Consider the following 19186-nt stretch of genomic DNA (forward strand, 5'->3'; position numbering starts at 1 on the left):
GATTTTCTGATGCCGCTGGAAACATTCAAATCTATATTTTCACTTAGAGTTTCCTGACTGTTCAGATTATGAATTCAGATCATCACATCTCTGAGTTTCTTAGACTGACTCTTGACCCCAGCACCCCCAACTCCAGGGCGTGATGTGAACAGGAAGCTTTAATCGGCCACAATGGAAGTAGAGACCGGGGAGCCGACCGAGCTTGCTCACTCTGTTCCACCGGCAGTTTGCCTGTAGGTGTTTCAGTGTGCTTGTGAATGCCAGAAGTAGCTCTGAGCCCGAGCCTTCTGTGCCGACCTGTGGACCTTGGTCTTTTATTTAGCGCAAGTATGGTTAATCGTCCATCTGAGAGTTGCTGAAACATTTTAAATGATTTAATTTAAAGCATAAATTATATAATTTTATTCTACAAAATGATTATAGCTAACATATGTCATCTGTCAGGCACTGCCTTTCATGCATTATTTCATTTAGTCCTTTTGAAAAACTTTATATTCAGTTGTGTAGAACATGGCAGATGAAAATAGTCTGAGTCCATATCATGCCTTTTGAGGGAGAAAGAAGAGAGGTAAGGAAGGAGGAATGGGCAGAGGGGAATGGTGGGGGTACGTGGACAGAATAAACTAAATTCTAACATTAGTTGTTTCATCTTATAGTTTAGTTTAGCTGGGAGATTGGGAAAGGATGTGGTAATGAACCTCCCTGTTGAATTCTGAACCAGCACTGCCTCTTCTGTTTGAGTTTGACCTTTTGTATTTCTTGGTATTTGTATGTTTTCTGGACTGTGCAGTGATAGCTAGGACATCTCTCCAGACAACAGGGCTAGTTAGGCCGGGGCTTAGGTCCAGTGGATCAGGGTTCTGTTTCTTCAGCTAAAAGAGTTCTGATGGAGAACACACAGATTCTGTATAGTTTTATACTTAAATGTGCTTCCCTAGAGAACATGAACCTAAGACTTATGTGATGATCCAAGTGGAATCAGGAGAATGAGGGAAGATTAAGGGTCTGTGATTGCTGCCAAACTGTGGGCAGGGGTGAGGTCACTTCTTGGTGTTTGCCTTCTTTCTCCCTGTCCTGCCCTTGGCGCCCTTGCCTGGAGTCCAGCACATGCCCACGCACGTTCCCCTGGCTGGGTGGGCTTTGTTTGTAGCTCCTCCCGCCCAGCACTGCTAAAAACCATCTTGCCCATTTGTGGGTCTTTCCGCTCGCTCTGCTGCAGTCTTGTGGTGCCTGTGGGAGGAAGTTGTACCCACAGCCAGCAGCTGCTTTTGGTTCTTAGGCAGAATTTTACTTGAGAGTCAGGAAGTTAGGTTTCTCTTGAGATTGTGGTGTGGAGTCCCCACTGCATGTGCGGATTACTTGTACATCTCACGAGTGCAGGAACCAGATTGAAACATGGTGATAGCCAGTCCTGTGTGCAGGTGGATGATTGGGTTTATTGTCATGCTGCATCTCTGCAGATGTGAGAACATGTCCGTACAACTCTTGAGAGTAGAAGGCCTGCACATAGAGTTTCTTGCATGTCCTGGCTCAAAACTGGGCTTTTAAAACTGTGCTCTCTTCTCCGTGAGCATTAGGCCAGATCTTAGGCGCCCTTTTTTCCAGCCTTGCAAGTGGCTATGTTACTGCCCTGGTCATTCACCCAGAGACCTGGTGGAGTATCAGGGCAGTCGGCATGTGGGGCAGAGGATCTGGGTCTTCAGCTGTAGGAGTCTATCCATGTTACCCACATGCTGTGATGCCTCTCACAGTCTTCAAAGCTCACAGCCAGCTACCATTCATTTATTCATAGCGTTTTCAGCCAGATCCAGGAGTCCAAGCTCACTGAGTACTGTGTGTATCCACTGCTGATTGCAGAATGCTTACCCACAGGTTTCATGATGGTGAACAGTGCAGGTACAGTAAACTTTTTTTATTAAGTTTATTGGTACAATTTAGATATACATAATGATCATATTCGTCGTATGGTATTTGTACCTTGATTCCTCCTTTTTTTCCCTCCAATACGCTCTCCTTTTAACCCCTCTTCCTCTCAGGTATGTATCAGTAAACTATTAAAGTGAAAAGTTACTTTGGTGAATGAAATTAGGAAGTAGTTTTCGTTTGTTTTTTGTGGTACTGGGGATTGAACTCAGGGCCTTTGCACTGAGGTATGTCCCTAGACTTTTTTTTTGCTGAGTTTCTCAGGCTGGGCTCGAACTTTTGATTCTCTTGCCTTAGCCTCCTAGAGTGCTGGGATTCAGGCATGGGCCTGACTGCAAGTTTGTTTTTCATAATGACTAATAGGGGCTGAAAAAATTAGGTATGTACCCTAAAAAAATGAGAGCAGTATTATGGTATGTTATTCATCCCAATATTTTATGGTGGTTTAGTAAATTATTACCAAACACAAGGATAGTCAGAAGTCATTATTACTTTGCTACTGGGTGTGGTCCTGTTCCGAAGGGCATCGGGTAGAACCTCTCCATAGGCTGTAGAGCAAGCGTGGAGGTGTGGGCCTCTGAGCCCTCATATTCTCTTCTGTGTTGGTTTAGATGTTAGTTAAAGTAGCAAGAGGGAGATCGAGGCTGTTAAACAGATACTAATCATAGTTTCACTTGTGAAAAGACAACGTGTGAGCAAATAGAATAGCAAGTAAGAATGACTGCTCTTGTCCTGTGTATTCTGGGTAGAGCTCATGGACCCGGGTGATTTTTTTTTTTTAAACTCAGGAGCTCTGTGCTATTTGTTGAGATTAGAGATGAATAGACTCAGTGGTGCATGCCTGTTATTGGGAGGCAGAAGTGGGAGACCTACTTGGGCCAGAAGTTGGACACCAGCTTGGATGACAGAATGAAACCTTGCTTCAAAAGAAAAGAAAGGAGCTGATCCAGTGAAATTTTATTTTGTTTCATTGAAACAGGGTCTTGCTCTGTAATTCAGGCTGGCCTGGAACTTGCAGCAATCCTCCAGTGCAGTAAAATTTTAATGTCTACTGTGGTCTTCATTTCTGTGGGTATTTAATGTTAAAAGAGTGTTATTTATTTATTTATTTTTGTCTTTTTGGGACAGGGTCTCATTATGCAGTTCAGGCTGGCCTTGAGCTCACGTTGTAGCCCAGGCTAGTCTCAGAACTCGCAAGGATCCTCCTGCCTCAGCCTCTCCAGTACTGAGATTACGGGTGTGTGCCACCATGCCCAGCAGAATGTCTTTTTAGAGAATACAGTCATTTATATATAATTTTTTTTTAACTTTTTTGAGACAGGGTCTTGGTATGTATTCCAGACTGGTCCTAAACTCATTGTGTAACCCAGGCTGGCCTTGAACTTGCGGCAGTCCTCCTGCCTCAGCCTCCAGAGTGCTGGGGTTACAGGCATGTGCCATTACCCCTGGCTGCCACTTTTTAATTTAAAAAAACCTGTGTTTTCTTGGAAAGAAAAGAAGTATAAATAATGCTCTAGACGTTTAAAAATTATTATTCATCTCATAGTTTTCTGAGATGCTTATGCAAATCTTAGTTATCTGGAAAAGTATTAAAGTACTGCTTTTTTTTTTTTAAAAAAGTACTGCTTTTTGACTGTGGAACAACAATTAATTAGTTCTATCTTAGTTAATAACAGTAAAACCTTATTCCCAAAGACTGAGAACATTTTGAAATTGCCAGGAATTTAAAAATACATTCTGCAAAAGGGATTTGAATTACTTTGAAGTGTGTCAGTGTTTGTAAGTCTTAGATTTCTCCTATTACTCTTCCTTCAGGTAAGTTAGGGGAACAGACTGAACTTGTAATTAAGTAAACTTGTCTGCTTTGTTTAAAAACAAAAAGATGATTGCTGGCTTTGTGTCATGAAAACTTTAATAATGCTTTAACACTGTGGTCCTTTTGTCCCTCTGCAGTATGCTGAGACGGTGAACATGGACTTTTCTCGACTACACACGTATACCCCACCCCAGTGTGTGCCGGAGAATACCGGCTATACCTACGCACTCAGGTGAGCACTCAGGTGGGGTGCAGTGCCTGCCCACGGTCTGTCCTTGAGGCTAAACATTCCTCCTGTGTGTAGACCTGCAGGGGTTTCAGGGCACCACTGTAACTGTATTCTGTCTTGAAGGTGGAAAAATCTCAGCCTTTATGTTGCGGTAAGACTCCACAGCCCTACTAAGTCTACAGAGGCTACGTGGCTGTTGTGAAGACCACACATTTCTGTGTTAACTCCTCTAGTGACACAGATGTGAATCATTGCAAGTGGCTTGCCACTTGACCCCCACCCACAGGGCTGTGATCTTGGGTATAAGTCTGTGGTAGGGCTAGTGTTCTGTGATTTATAGAGATGGGTTGGTGTTTCTGAGTTGACAGAAATAACCTGAAGGAAGATTTTGAAAGACAACAGTTTTAAGGGCATGACTTTGGTCAGGTGCCATTTCTTTTCTTTTTTTTTTTTTTTGGTACCGGGAATTGAACTGAAGACCTTGCGCTTGCCAGGCGGTGCTTATGCCACTGAGCTATATCCCTGGCCCCAGGTGCCATTTCTGTTTTTATTTATGGTATCCTTTTTTTTTTTTTTTTTTTTCGTCTTTTTGAGATAGGGTCTCACTGTGCAGTTCAGGTTGGTCTTGAACTCACTTTGTAGCCCAGGCTGGCTTCGAACTCACAGCAGTCCTCCTGCTTTAGCCTCCCAAGTGCTAGGATCACAGGTGTGTGCCGCCATGCCCGGCTGATACCCTAAAGTTTAATAATTGAATTCTAAGAGTTGTTGACCTGCTATGTCAAGTAGAAAGGGTACGTGAAATGGAACTCCATACACACAGTGATGGCTTAGTGCCAGAGGAAGCTCTTGTTACTAGGTTGGGGGGAGTCTTAGCTGGGCACCGTGACAAAATACCTAAAGTATTTAGGTACATGGGGAAAGTGCTTATTTCATCTTTCAGTGGCTTACTTTCTCAAGGGTGCAAACATAAGGAGACATTAAGTAAATTAAAAAGTTTTTAAAAAAAATGCTTATTAGCAGTGTTTGTTCAGCTCTCACATTTGACAGTTGAGCTTCTATTCATGATTCCAGGCCCCGTCGCCTCTGCCCAGGGACGCGCTCTGTCTCTGTGAGGAGCTCTGGAGTGTCAGAACAGAACGATTGGCCAGCTCAAGTGAAGTTGCTCCCTGTTCCTGCTGTGGAGCATAAAAACAGTTATTCTTGGTAATTTATTTTTAGCTTTTATGACCCATTTTAAGTATAGTTTTAAAAAAATGCTTATGCTAGCCTGTATAGTGGGAAAGTTACACTAAATAATTTCGTTGAAATCACAGCCTTTCCTCAGTCAGACCTGTGGATAAAGCAGGTGGGCAGGAGTTGACCAGGTATGGTGTCCTAAGCTCTGTTAGAAATTGAAATTTTGCTGGGCACAGTGGCACATGCCTGTAATCCCAGCACTCAGAAGGCTAAGGCAGGAGGATCACTGCGAGTTCAAGACCAGCCTGGGCTACAAAGTGAGCTCAAGGCAGCCTGAACTGCATTGCGAGACCTGTCTCAAAAAGACCAAAAAAGAAATTAATTAATTAATGAATTAATTTAGCTTTTATTTAAGGAGGTGGGGAGTATGAAGAGTTTTAATCCAGGAAGCTGTGTTTCATCGCAGAACTCTGTCTTACAGGACAGTAAGATCAGTGGTGGCCTGCTACAGGCTGTGCTAGGTCAGGGCTGGAGAGCCCTGTGGACACATGGACAGCCATGTGGCAGAGGTTCAGGAGAGGAAGTGGGTGTGGGGAGTGCTGGGATTGGAGGTCAGGGGAAATGGGTGGGAGAAGTTGACCAACAACAGAAGACTCAGCAGTCAAGAGAGATGGTGAGCTAGACAAGCAGTCATTGACATGTAGTGCCAAGCCCCTAGAGTAGGTAAGATTGCCACTGGCCAAGGGACAGCAGGGCCAGACAGAAGAGAGGAAAGATGGGGGACTGGGGCTGGCAGAGCTGGCAGTGAGCCAAAGCAGGCATGGTATAGGGGCCTATGGATGTGGCCCCAGGGGCCTGCATCGGCCGCCAGCATCCCATCCTCACACAGTGGCTCGGTCTGTCTGTCCTTCTTTTATTCCGAGCTCTCCATGTTGCCAGCTTCTGCTTGGAAGCTCCTTGTCTTCTGTCCAAGTGGGAGCCTGGTCACCCGGCACTGCTCCTTCCTCACCTAGAGGTGGAGGAATTGCATCTACACTGTCTTCCAGGAACACCTCACCTCAGGTTCCAGCACTGCTTTGGTCCCAGTTCCTAGTAATTTCACTGAACACATGATTTTCTAACATCCTTGTCATTCTGTATAGTTAATTTTTTTCTTGTGGAAAATGTCTCCCAGTGTAAAATTCAAAGTATAGCAAGAAGCCTGTTTGCCTACCTGAGGCTTCTTCCACTCTCCCTGGGTTACTCCAGCCAACCAGAATACCAGCATACACCAAAACCCTAGTTATTTTATTTTATTTTGTTTTATTTTATTTACTTTGTTTTTGTGTTTTGAGACAGGGTCTCACTGTGTAGTTCAGGCTGGCCTTGAACTCACTATGTAGTCCAGACTGGCCTTAAATTCACAGTGCTCCTTCTGCCTCAGCCCTCCCAAGTGCTAAGATTGTAGGTGTGTACCACCACAGCTGGCCAACACCAGTAAATTTAAATGGGTCCTTAATACCTCACGTGTAGTCAGTAGTGCAGTTTCTCCCAGATTATGACTTTGGTTTTTACAATCAGTTCTTTAAATCAACTTAAACTAATCATGGTCCTTCTACTATTTTTATTTTTGTGCCAAGGACCAAATGTAAGACCTTCATACTGAACTACATCCCTTTTTAAAAATTTTAATGTTTTAAGGCAAAGTCTTGCTAAGTCATGAAGTTGCCAAGGTTGCCCTTGACTCTGAGATGCTCCTGCCTCAGCCTTCCAGAGTGCTGGGATTGCAGTCCTATGCCACCATACCCAGTTTATTTCTTTCTTGAGTCTCTATCTATACTTCCTGTGAAGTTATGTTAGATCTGAAAGTTAGCCATCTCTTCTTTGCTTTTTTTTATTGGCATGCCTCTGCAGCCAGTGGTGCAATGGCACATGGCATCGCCTCAGTCTTGGGGCAGCTCCTGGTGCCTGTCATCTGTCCTGTTACGGTACTAGGGTTGCCCATTGTTGTCAGCTTGACCCATCAGTTGCCAGGTGCCCATCAGCTTCCCTCCGTTGTGAGTACTGCACATGCGGTTGTCCAGTGCCCCTCACCCCATTGAGTAATCTGCAGGGCAGGGGCAGTCTCTGGCTCGCTTGGCCTCCAGTGACAGGTGAGCCGCCAACAGAATGGGAATGTGGCTGCGCGAATGCACTAGGGTCGTCCTGGGAGCTAGGCTCCGCCAGGCGAAGGACAGATACCTGCATTGAGTTATCCCAGGCCCGGATGGAGCAGCTGAGTGGGCAGCTGAGAGCAGGAGTGCAGTGTGAGGCAAGTGGCTTTCCCTGCCCACTGGGGAAGGGGGCACAGGGTATGGCCAGCTGAGAGTCTGGGTAGATGCTGTTGGTAAGGCTCCAGTAGAGAGAGGCCCAGAAGTACCCTCAGAAGGAAGAAGGGTCCCAGAGACGGGGAGAGATGGTGGGCTGGGTGTCAGATTTCTTTTCCAGTGTAGCAGGAAGGAGAGGTGTGGGCCAGGGTTCCCCAGAGGAGAAGGAGAGAGGTAGAGACAGAGACAGAGGGAGAAGAGACTGCATACAAGAATTATTAGGTCCTAAGATGCTGAGTCAGCAGCTGCAACCCAAGAGAGCCAAGAGCGCAGGTACAATTCACAGCCCTGGGCTTATGGCCCAGCAAGGGCCAATGTCCTAGCTCATTCTCTGCCAGGCAAGAGGTCTCTTTCCTGCTTGTCCTCCTGTCCAGGCCTTCACTTGATTAGATGCAGCCCACCACATTAGGAGAACCACCTGCTTTCTGAATCAAATGTGAATCTGATCAAGAAACATACTCTCAGTCACACACACTCACCATGTATCTGGGCATTCCCTGGCCAGTCAAGATGTCTCGATCTAGCTGCACTAAAGGTAAAGGCCGGGTATGAAGCTGGGCCATTGTACTGGTCTAGAGTAAGGGTGAGGCACTCTGGTGGTGGCATCTGGTTTTTATGGGAAGAAGCAGGGCCTTCCAGATGAAAGAGAGGAGAGATGGGGACATCCAAGGAAGGATGGGGAACAGGTGACCACCCCCACACAGGTTGCTGGGCAGTGCAGGATCTGCAGGGTAGAGACAGGAGCAAATTGCCTCCTGGCAGGATGCTGTCAAACTGACCCCGTCTACATTAGAGTATCAGAGGCATAGGGTCCTCCCTGTGTCTGGCCCTGGGTGCCCTCATCTGTAGGAGACATACTGGGATGGCTGGGCAGCTTGTGACGTTCCTGAGCCACAGTCCTACCAGTCAGAGGAGACACACTGGGTGAGCAGCTGAGACCCAGGAGTCTGTCCAAGACAGGCCCCATGTCCTGGTGGGATTAGGACTAGAAATTAGGGTCTAAAACTTGAGGTTGCTGGTACTGTACCCGCTTTTCTCTGGTGTCTCTGCACTGTTACTATACCTTGTTTGGAAAGTGCAGCACTCTCCAGCTCACAGTGAAGTGCCCTTGTGACTGTAGAGGGCAGTGAGAAGAGAACCTTCTACGTGTTCTTGCGCCTGTATGGATCTCTGCATGCAGAGAATATGTAGATTTCTTCTACTGTTTTAACATCAACAGGGCAAGTTAGAGTGGTGCACAGCTCTCTGGTGCTCTGTTATAGGCTCACCATGTTATGAAGCATGGACATGTTCTGCTTTACCTGTCCACTTCCCCCTGCTGGACACTGCAGCATTCTACAAACACTGCCACAGTAGGTACTCAGATGCGGGCTCTCTTCTTCGATGTCCTCTAACCCAGCCAGTAGGACTGACTGCCTGGTGCTGGTTAGGGCTCTCTAGGTTGGTGAGGTACCCAAGATCCCCCTGGACTGAGGCCAAGCAGCTAGGGTGAGTGTGGTGGTGGAGGGTAGAGTTTAGAGGTAAACTGAAGGAGAGATGGTGCTAGTCCTTACTTATAGGATCAGTCCTGGTGGGAAATAACACAATTTGTTAAAGTAAAATCTGTATACAAATAAAACTGAATACAATAAATGCTCTTCGTTGCTGGAAGGAAACTAACCCATCTTAGGTTCCACTGAAATTGGTCCAGCTCAGGCCCATTCATGCCTCTTCTGCCTCTACCCCAGCCTCTGCATGAAGTCCCCCTCCCAAATCCTGCCATGACACTGTGAGAAAGGAGGTGCTCTGGGTTACCTTGTGATAGGTTGGACTGAATGTGTTTCCTAGCGCTTTCAAACAGTGAGTTCGTGATGGATGTGATTGTGAAGATGTTCCTACCTTGGAAAATAAGTACAGTAATGTACCCTCCATCTCTCCCTCTCTCCCCTCTGTCTCTCTGTTTCTGTTTCATTCTTTCCCTCTCTCTCATTATGTAGTTTAGGTTAGTCCTTTTTCTTTTCCTTCTTTTTTTTTGTTGAAATCTTTTTGAGACAGGGTTTCCCTATGTAGTTCAGGCTGGCCTTGAACTCACTTTGTAGACCAGGCTGGCCTTGAACTTGCAGCAATCCTCCTGCCTCAGCCTCCCGAGTGCTGGGATTACAGGTGTGAGCCACCACTCTGGCCTTTTTCAGGTTGAACCCACTATGGTTGAACCCACATGAGCTTCTCTTGTGTCAGCAGGTGCTCATAGTGGGTCTTGAACCCACTGTGTAGCACAGGCTGACCTTAAACTTGCAGTGATCCTCCTGCTGCAGCCTCCTCAGTGCTGGGATTACAGGTGTGTGCACCACACCAGCACAAACGCATTCTTTTTTGAGACAGGGTCTCGCTATGCAATTCAGCTGGCCTTGAGCTCACTTTGTAGCCCAGGCTGGTCTTGAACTTGCAGCGATCCTCCTGCCTCAGCCTCCCGAGTGCTGGGATTACAGGCATGCACCACCACGTCCGGCACATTACAAACGCATTCTTAAGTCCTTCGCTTTATGCAGATGCTCCTGGTCACTTGATTTCTAGATTCCAGCCCTGCACCCCAGGTGTGCTGGTTCCACAGCCTCATGGGCATGTTACCTTACTGTGGATGGACCATGAGATCCCCGCCCCCCAAAAAGAACTCCCCCCCACCACATACCGTTGCTCTCTAGGGGGATGTGAGGGCCTGTGGCAGCCAGGCCCTGACTCACTTGCACACTTCCTCCTTCACAGCTTCCAGCAGCGTAGTGTGCTATTTCTCTCGTGTCAGCAGGTGCTCAGCCAGCTTGTTACTTCCCTCTTCTCTGAGAGAACCTTGCGCCTCCTTTCACCCTTACGCCTGTGTGTGCAGCTTCTTCCCTGGGCTGACTTTGATTTATGTCTTGGGTGAAGGGACCCCGGCTGCCAGGGCAGTCTCGAAGTCCAGGCAAATGACATGTGCATTGCCTGCCCATCCCCCAGAGAAAGAGTGGGTGTTCTTTCCATCAGTGTTTTTTGACTTGGAAAACCATACCAGCCACACAGAACAGTGCATCTTTTATTTAGTTGCATTGATTTAGCAATTCTGGGGAAAGCATTGGAAAGGCCTTTTTTCTTTTTTGTGGGGATTGAACCCAGGCCTTTGCACTGAGCTATACCCACAGCCCTGTAGTATTTTCATATTTTGAGACAGGGTTGTGCTAAGTTGCCTAGACTGCGCCCAAACTCGTGATCCTCCTGCGTTAGCCACCTACAGTGCTGGACTTAAGAAGTGATTTTCTTTGTCACGTGCAGATTCAGTGGTCTTGCCCGTGTCTGGCTTGGGTACCCTGTTCCTGCTTGTGCACTTGGGTTTCCTTTTTTTCATATTGACTTATTGTCTTAGTTACCTTTCTCATTGCTGAGAAAAAATACCTGACACCCAAAGTTAAAGAAAGAAAGGTTTATTTCGCCCACAGCTTGTAGAGGTTTCAGTTCATAGTTGTCTGGCTCCAAGACAGGGTGGCATGGCAGAGGGCCATCACAGAGGAGAAATAGTCCATGGCAGGGCAGGGAAGGGCAGGCAGAAGGCATCAAGCAGCAAGGGACAAACAAGAACACAGCAGCTCTTTCTGTCCCTTATATCTTATCCAGGCTACCTGCCTTAGGGCACACTGAGAATCAATCCCAGCATCACATGCTTGATCCTAGCAGCACACACCCTAGATCCAGCTACCTCAGAAAAGCCCCACCTATGACCACATGGGGCTTTGGAGGAACATCTAGATACAAGACATAACACTTGTTCAGTGATGTGCTGGCCAATTGAATGAAATGTCATGCAGTAGCTACTCTTCTTGTTAACTGCTCTGTCAAGGGTGGTGTCTTCTAGTTAAGTGTACTCTGATTTTTTAAATATTGTCACTGTAATTCCCCATAGGTAGAGATTCTTATGGACAGCCTTTCCTAAGGCTGTTGTTCTTAGGGGGTAAGTCCTAGACCTATGTACCTCAGCCTCTGGATGTGAGAGTTATGGTGAAGGCAGACACCTAAAGCATTTGTTGACTGATTTTTGTGCCCTCATATTATTGCTTTACGGGAAAGTTGTGATGCAAAAATAGTTGCTCTTTAACATTTGTAAGAACTTACATGTTCTGCGGTTTGTTTCAAACCTGGGCCGTAAACCTAAAGTATGTCTGACATCTTTTCCTTCCAGTTCAAGTTACTCTTCTGATGCTCTGGATTTTGAAACTGAGCACAGATTGGATCCCGTATTTGATTCTCCAAGGATGTCTCGTCGTAGCTTGCGTCTGGTCACAGCAGCGTATAGCTCTGGGGACAGCCAGGCTATGGATGCACACTCCTGTGCCAGCAGCACGGCCTCCCTCCAGGACAGAGCCGCCAGGTGAGTACCACTTAGCTTTTTTCTTTTTCTTTTCCTTTTTTTTGGTACCAGGAATCAAACTCAGGACCTTGCACTTGTAGGCATGTGCTTGTGCCATTGAGCTATATCCCTGGCCCCAAAAGTTCATTGGCTAAGTACTCAGTTAGCTGTTAGTTCTTTTTTTTGTTTTTTTTCTTTTTTGTACTGGGAATCAAACTCATGACCTCAGGCTTGCCAGGCAAGCGCTTATGCACCACTTAGCTTTATCTTCATGGCTCCCAGCCCCAGTTAAAACCAATCTTGAAAGCTTATTTAGTCTAAGACCATGTTCTCCCTCTTAAACTTAAGTACACATGTGTATGTGTACATATGCACAGAACTACCCTATAAAACAATAGCTTTGCTATGAATAAAGGCAAACTGACTCTGGAATGTGTGGATGCCTGATTTTGAGCTTCTGCAGTGTATAAGGTACGCTGAAGCTCTTGAGAGCTGGCTGACCCCCAGTGACACAGACATTCTCCAGGGGGCACCTTGTCCTTGTAATGAACACCTACTAAATGTCGAAGGGGAAGGAGTATTGCCAGGTCTTCACCTGCAGCAAGATAGCCTCTATGCCTAGTGATTTGTGTCTGTCAGGATACGTGAATGAACGGACACATTCGCAGTTTAGGTGCTCACCCGTGTCAAGTGCATTTCCTTCCAGACTTGTGAATCCCGGAGGTATTCTTGGTACCTGTCCTGTACCAAGAAGGAGCAGAGTTCACACAGCTTCTGTGACTCTGCCCTTTAGAGACAAGGAATGAAAGTGACACCTGTACTGTGTTAAGGTGGTTCTTTGGAGTAGGAGTGGTGAGATTGCTGGCACCTAGACCTGGAGTCGTGCGTGGTTCCTTCTGGTCACCCACGAGTTTGTTATCTAAAAAATTAGATTTGTCACCTTGTAGGCTTCAGGTGCAGTAGTTTTATGACAGAGCTGAGAGCCACTTGGCTCCAGTATGCTCAGTGCCAGACACACCAGGCCGTGCTGAGGTAAACAGAAACCCTGAGGTTCCTCCCTGATGATAGGAGACCAGGGATATGGCTGCTTAGGTGGTGAGTTTGTCACTGCTTTTCCCACCACCAATTTCAGAAAAGCACAGGGTTAAATTTATAAATCTTTTTTTTTTTCCTTTTGGTACTGGGAATTGAACTCAGGACCTTGCGCTTGCCCGGCAGGTGCTATGCGGCTGAGCTATATCTCTCCACTGTGCAAGTCATAATTTTAAAGAAATTTTTAGGTTATTTTTATTTTCAGGTTATTTTACATTTAAACCACTTTCGGGACATTGGTCACAAAATAATCGGTAGTTATTTTGTGTTTATAATTTTATAGGCAGTTCTTATACCCCAGTGCAGAAATTGTTTTGTAGATTAATAGATGTTTTATTACAGGAGGAAAGGCATTAGAAAATGGTTTTTGTCTCTCTTTTTATTTTTGAGACAGGGTCTCATTCTGCAGTTCAGGCTGGCCTTGAACTCACTTTGTAACGCAGGTTGGCCTTGAACGTGCAGTGATCCTCCCACCTCAGCCTCCTGAGTGTTGGGATTACAGGTGTGCACCACGCCCATCTCAGAAAATGTTTTTTAAAATCCCACATTTATTCTCAGCTATAGATTTTGTGTTGGCAAAATATATTCATTTTGTATTGACTGGAAAAGTTACATAAACTTGTTTATTACTTCTTTCTCTCCAGAACAGTAAAACAACGCAGAAGTGTAAGCAAGCAGGCCTCTTTGAGCATCAACCACCTGTCAGGGAAGGTCACATCCTCCAGCATCAGCCAGGGCAACCTGCAGGGCAGTGTGCCTCTGAGGCCACCTGTGCTAGATGAGACTCTGATTCGTGAGCAGACCAAAGTAGACCACTTCTGGGGTGAGTCACTAGGAGATGCGGATAGCTTGGTCCCAGCCTGGCTTTTCCTGTGATTGTTTTGAAAAGGAGGTAGGGTGTGGCTGGGGGCTGGTTTGCTATGTTCCAGCTGGAGGAACATCAGAGAGGAAAGTCAGGTTCTCTTCACACTCAGGAAGGAACATCTTTGGTGCTGTCCTGCATCACTAAGGTAAAATTGTCCATTATCATGTAGAAGATTGATTGATCAGACAGTGACCTGATACTTTTCTAAATACATTTTTTCAGTACTAGGTTGAACTCAGGGCCTGTGTGAGCACTCTATCACTGAGCTACATTTTTAAAAAAATTTTATTTTGAGACAGTGTTCTGCTAAGTTGCCCCAGCTGGCCTTAAACTTAAGATCCTCCTGCCTCAGCCTCCTGAGTAATTGGCATTATATGCATGGGCCACCTCAACTGACTATAAACCCACTGCTTTTGTAGAATGTAAACAAATGCAGAGAAATTCATCACTGTGTCTCTAGAATGATCTAAACAGTATGGCAGCCAGAGCATTTTTCCAAGTCGTGAGAAAGAATAGTGTGGGGAACTGACTGAGAAGCACAGTTAGGTGGCTGTGTCCTGACTGAAAGCCCCAGTAGTGTGATGCACATCTTCACGCGCCCATATGGCATCCTAAGGCTGAACGGGGAGTGCAGAACTGCTTATTGAGTCCATTTATGTTCTGGTTGGCCCTTTTGAGAGAGTTGAAGACCTAGATTACCCCAGAAATCTTGTCTGCTCCTTTGGGAGCACTGCTTCTAGTTAGGAGGCTCCGTCTCACACATGGATAGTGAGAGTGTCCTAGATGTCTGGCTCTCTGAACTTCAGCCTGCCTCTTGGGAGCAGTGTGTGTACTGTTGGGCAAGGATTCCTCCAAGGTCATCTGCATGTCAAGTCAGCAAGTGAGGTCTGCCTGTTTCTGCAGAGCTCTGCGTCAGCTCCAGGCTTCTTAGTGGATAAGTACATCCTGTGCCTGGATGCTGACTTGTCACCATGGCAACCTTTACTCTTTTTGGGGGGTTGGGTTGGATCTGTTCTGTTTAGCAACCAAAATACGTATGTGTTTTTCAGGTCTTGATGATGATGGCGATCTTAAAGGTAATTACTGGAGTCTTTTCTTCTGTACACTTTTCAGAATAGAAGTTATTATTAGGTATCTGTAGAGTGTGATAAACAGATTCTGTGTACTTTTGGAAATTTCAGGTGGAAATAAAGCTGCCACTCAGGGAAATGGCGACCTGGCAGCAGACACAGCAGCCCGCAATGGGTACACCTGCAGAGATTGCAGCATGCTCTCAGAGCGCACAGATGTGCTCACTGCCCACCCTGCCACCCATGGGACTGCGTCAAGGATTTATTCCAGGGATAGGAATCTGAAACGTAAGTCTCTGTTTTTAGAGAAAGTTTCAGTGTCCCTATGTTCCTTTTTTGTTACAAAACAGACTTTACAGACCTCAGTGTCTGCACTATTTCTGTTGGACTTAAAACTGTCATCTAAGGGTTTAGAGAAATACATTGCAAGTTAGCTTGCTCTGCTTGTCCTCTTCCTCCAGCATGCAGACAGTCCTTCTTGCATTCTTCCACATCTGACTGTGGGTGGCCATTTTAAACCAATCTTGTATTAAGTCTCTTTCTCTGGTAAGCACTGACTGCTACAGATGACATGGAATGGATGAAATTCTTTAATGGCTTTAGTGGTTCCTGGAGTTGGTTCTCTAATTTGATGAGACCTACCATGGTCCCTTCTTCTGATATTGTGGGAAATTCTGATAGTCCTTGGTGTGAACTGCTTAAAGTAGTATGCAATGCAGATATTGGATTACCCTAATTCACCACTTGTGAGATGTAAGGGATTCAGTGACTCCATACGTGAAACTTTTGAATATTTTTGGCAGAGTGGGAAATAAAATGATACTGGCTGGTTGCTTTCAGCGTTTCTGGACAAACTTGTTGAGAAAAACAGGGAGTTCAAAACATCCATAGGAAATCACTATGAGGACAAATTAGTAAAGGAAAATAAGGAGCTCAAAGATTGAGATTCCTAAAAAACAAACAAACAAACACAAAACAAAACAAAAAGAGGGCTGGAGATTTAGCTCAGCAACACAGCGCCTGCCTGGCAAGCGCAACATCGTGAGTTCAATTCCCAGTACTGGAAAAAACAAAACAAAACAAAACAAAACAAAACAAAACAAAACAAAAAAACAAAGATTGAAATTCCTAGCTCCAGACACACAAAAAAATTTAAAGGTAGCTGGGCGTGGTGTTGCACGCCTGTAATCCTAGCACTCGGAGGCTGAGGCAGGAGGATCATTGCAAGTTCCAGGCCAGCCTGGGTTACAAAGTGAGCTCAAGGCCAGGCTGAACTGCATAGTGAGATCCGGTCTCAAAAAAAAAAAAAAAAAAAAATTAGAAGTGTCTAAATGTACCCAGAAAGAGAATCTCCTCTCCTATGGGCACAGGTTGGAGCATCCGGAAACCCAAACATAGGCCCTCATACTTCAGTTGGCTGAAATATGGCATAAGTTTAAAGCTCAGCCTTGCAGGGTATCTGAAGTAAAGGTGAGGGCACTGATCAGAAAAGAATGGGATCCCATAAACTTGGTGGAAATGTTTAGAAGGATCTGAGAGGCTGAGGATGTTGAGCCCCTAGATGCTAGATTATTTTACCAGAGGAAGAGATTTCCCCACCCACAGTGGGCAAGAGGCATCTCCACTCCTACCCCAACCCCCAACCCCTGTGGTGTTGCCTCTCCTAGTGTGCCTGAGGAAACTAACCCTGTGTTGACCAAGTGTCTTGGTTACTTTTCTCTCGTTGATGAGACAAAATACCTGACACCCAAAATTAAGGAAGGAAAGGTTTATTTAGCTCACAGTTTGTGGAGGTTTCAGTCCATATTCGGCTGGCTTCAAGGCAGAGTGTCACATGGCAGAAAACAGCAAAAGCAGCAAAAGCAAAATGGAGGAGCAGCAAAGAAGCCTCTTTCCCTCCCTTACATTGTATGCGAACTGCCTGTCCCAGGGTAGGTATAGCTCTCACACCCATAATCCCAGCATTGAACTATGGATCCTATCACAAACTCTAGAAGCCCGCCCCATGATTGCATGAGGTTTTGGGGGAACATCCAGACACAAACCATAACACCGAGCATGATAATGTTGACACTCCTCAGGACCCACCTTTACCACCCACTTAGGCCTCTAGGCCTGTAACAAGGCTTGAATTGCAGAAGGCTACTAAGGGTGAGGTGCACATTGTGACCAAGGAGAAGGTCTGCTGTTCACTCCGAGAACTTTTTTGAGTTTTTTAACTCGTACAAGCAGAGGCCTAATGAACAAGTGTGGGATTGGATTTTATGCACGTGGGATTATGGTGGCAGAAACATACACCTGGGTCAGGCTGAGTTTGTCAATATGTACGTGTTAAGCAGAGATTCTGAATTTAATGTTGCAGCTCAGGGAATGAAAAATAGTTAATAGTGTTAATAGTTTTTGGCTGGTTGGCAGAAGTATGGATCAAAAGATGGCCCACTGTGAATGAGTTAGAGATGTGTGATACATAGTGGTTTACTGTTGATGAGGGGAATCAGAGGCTGAGGGAAATGGAAATGCTGGGTTGGATTTGTCATGTTATACCTAATTCTCCACACTGGGATGATCCAGAGAATGTACCCTTCACTAACACCTTGAGAAACAGATCTGTGAGGGGCATCCCTGAAGAGCCCTGGCTTCTGTATGCTCTTGCTTGCTCTTGCTGTGTGCTTGTATGCTTACTCTTCCCTGTATGCCACACTTTACAGTGTGGACCATGGTTACTCAATAGGGAGACTTAAGGGAAGTGGGTTTGATTGGATCCAACAGTGGCAGGTGTCAGAGGGCAGCACTTAATCGCCAAAGGCAGGGTACATGTACTTAGCGCAGTGTACAGCAGAAACAGAACAGTGATCAGAATGGTCTGGCACATGTACACCTCTGGCTTTAGCTAATTACCCACAGTGTTCCCAAAAGTGAAGTAGACATGAAGCCTACAAATGTTTTTACTAGGTTTATATAACTGAAAAAATTGAAGGGCAAATGAACAGAAAGCTACTTCAAATTATAGTAATGGAATCATGGCCCTTCAGCCAGTTCCTGGATTTGAGCCAGTGTATAGACCCCAAGCCCCTGGAATGAAGGGGTTAAAATAAGCCAGGTGTCCACAGAAAGGATCCTGGTGCACCACCAAAAATTAATATTATGGTTAGCCTTTCTCCTGTCCTTCCCCGAAGGGACCTAAGGCCTTTTACCAGAGTAACTGTACAGTGGGGGAAGGGAAATAATCAGACATTTTGAGGTTTACTGGACACTGGTTCTGAACTAACTAGGGAATACAAAATGTCATCGTTTCCCTCTAGTAAGAGAGGGGCCTATGTAGGTCAGGTGATCAATGGAGTTTTAGCAAAGGTCTAATTCATAGTAGGTCTAGTAATTCCTCAAATACATCTGTAGTCATTTCCCCTGTTTCAGAGTGCATAATTGGAATAGATACACTTTGCACTTAACGGAATCCTCAGATTTGTTCCTTAACCTGTAGTATAAGGTCTATTATGATTAGAAAGGCCAAATGGAAGCCTTTAGAGTTACCTTTGGCTAGTAAAATAGTAGGCTAAAAACATTATTGCATCCCTGGAGGCACTGCAGAGATTAGTATTACTATCGAGGACTGGAAGGATGCAGGGGTGGTAATTCCAACCACATCTCCATTTAATTGTCCCATTTGTTTGTTTGTTTTTGGTTTTTTTCTGGGTCCGGGGATCGAACTCACGACCTTGCGCTTGCCGGGCAGGCGCTGTGCCGCTGAACTAAATCCCCAGCCCCTAGTTGTCCCATTTGACCTGTGCAGAAGATGGATGGGTCTCGGAAAATGATGGAAGATTACCATAAACAGAATCAAGTAGTGGCTCCAGTTGCAGCTGTGGTATCAGATATGGTTCCTTGCTTGAAGTGGTTAACACATCTCCTGGTACTCGGTATGCAGCTATTGATTTGGCAAATGCCTTCTTCTCCATACCTATCAATAAGGCCTATCAGAAACAATTTGCTTTCAGCTGACAAGGCCAGCGATACACCTTCACTGACCTACCTTGGGGTTATCTTAACTCTTTAGTCCTGTTTCACACCTTAGTTTGCAGGAATCTTGATCGCCTTTCTCTCCCACCAGGTATTACATTAATCCATTTCATTGATGATACCATACAGATTGGACCAAGTGAGCAGGAGGTAGCAATCACTCTGGATTTATTAATAAAGCTTTTGCAAGCCAGAGGATGGGAAATAAATCCAACTAAAATTAAAGGTCTTTCTTCAGTGAAATATCTAGGAGTCCAGTGGTGTGGGGCATGTAACAATATCCTGTCTAAAGTGAAGGATAA

At 45.5% G+C, this 19186-nt stretch overlaps 1 protein-coding gene across 13 annotated transcripts in view; it reads left to right on the forward strand.

Annotated features, from left to right (window-relative positions):
• Sun1 (Sad1 and UNC84 domain containing 1) overlaps window positions 1-19186 on the forward strand; it is a 58319-nt gene that overhangs the window by 14760 nt on the left and 24373 nt on the right. For 7 of the 13 annotated variants that reach the window (XM_005397791.2, XM_005397786.2, XM_005397787.2 and 4 more), the window contains exons 2-7: window positions 3877-3971; window positions 5040-5171; window positions 11673-11861; window positions 13577-13755; window positions 14847-14873; window positions 14979-15155. In XM_005397791.2, coding sequence (XP_005397848.1) covers window positions 3895-3971; window positions 5040-5171; window positions 11673-11861; window positions 13577-13755; window positions 14847-14873; window positions 14979-15155 — 781 coding nt within the window. In that variant the 5' untranslated portion in view covers window positions 3877-3894. Of the gene's footprint in view, window positions 1-1792; window positions 1897-2469; window positions 2635-3876; window positions 3972-5039; window positions 5172-11672; window positions 11862-13576; window positions 13756-14846; window positions 14874-14978; window positions 15156-19186 lie in introns of those variants that run through there. The other 6 variants (XM_005397782.2, XM_005397780.2, XM_005397781.2 and 3 more) reach the window with 3 other exon arrangements.

Source organism: Chinchilla lanigera, unplaced genomic scaffold (assembly GCF_000276665.1).
Source record: "Chinchilla lanigera isolate Chin_1 unplaced genomic scaffold, ChiLan1.0 scaffold00059, whole genome shotgun sequence".
Classification (NCBI taxonomy): Eukaryota; Metazoa; Chordata; class Mammalia; order Rodentia; family Chinchillidae; genus Chinchilla; species Chinchilla lanigera.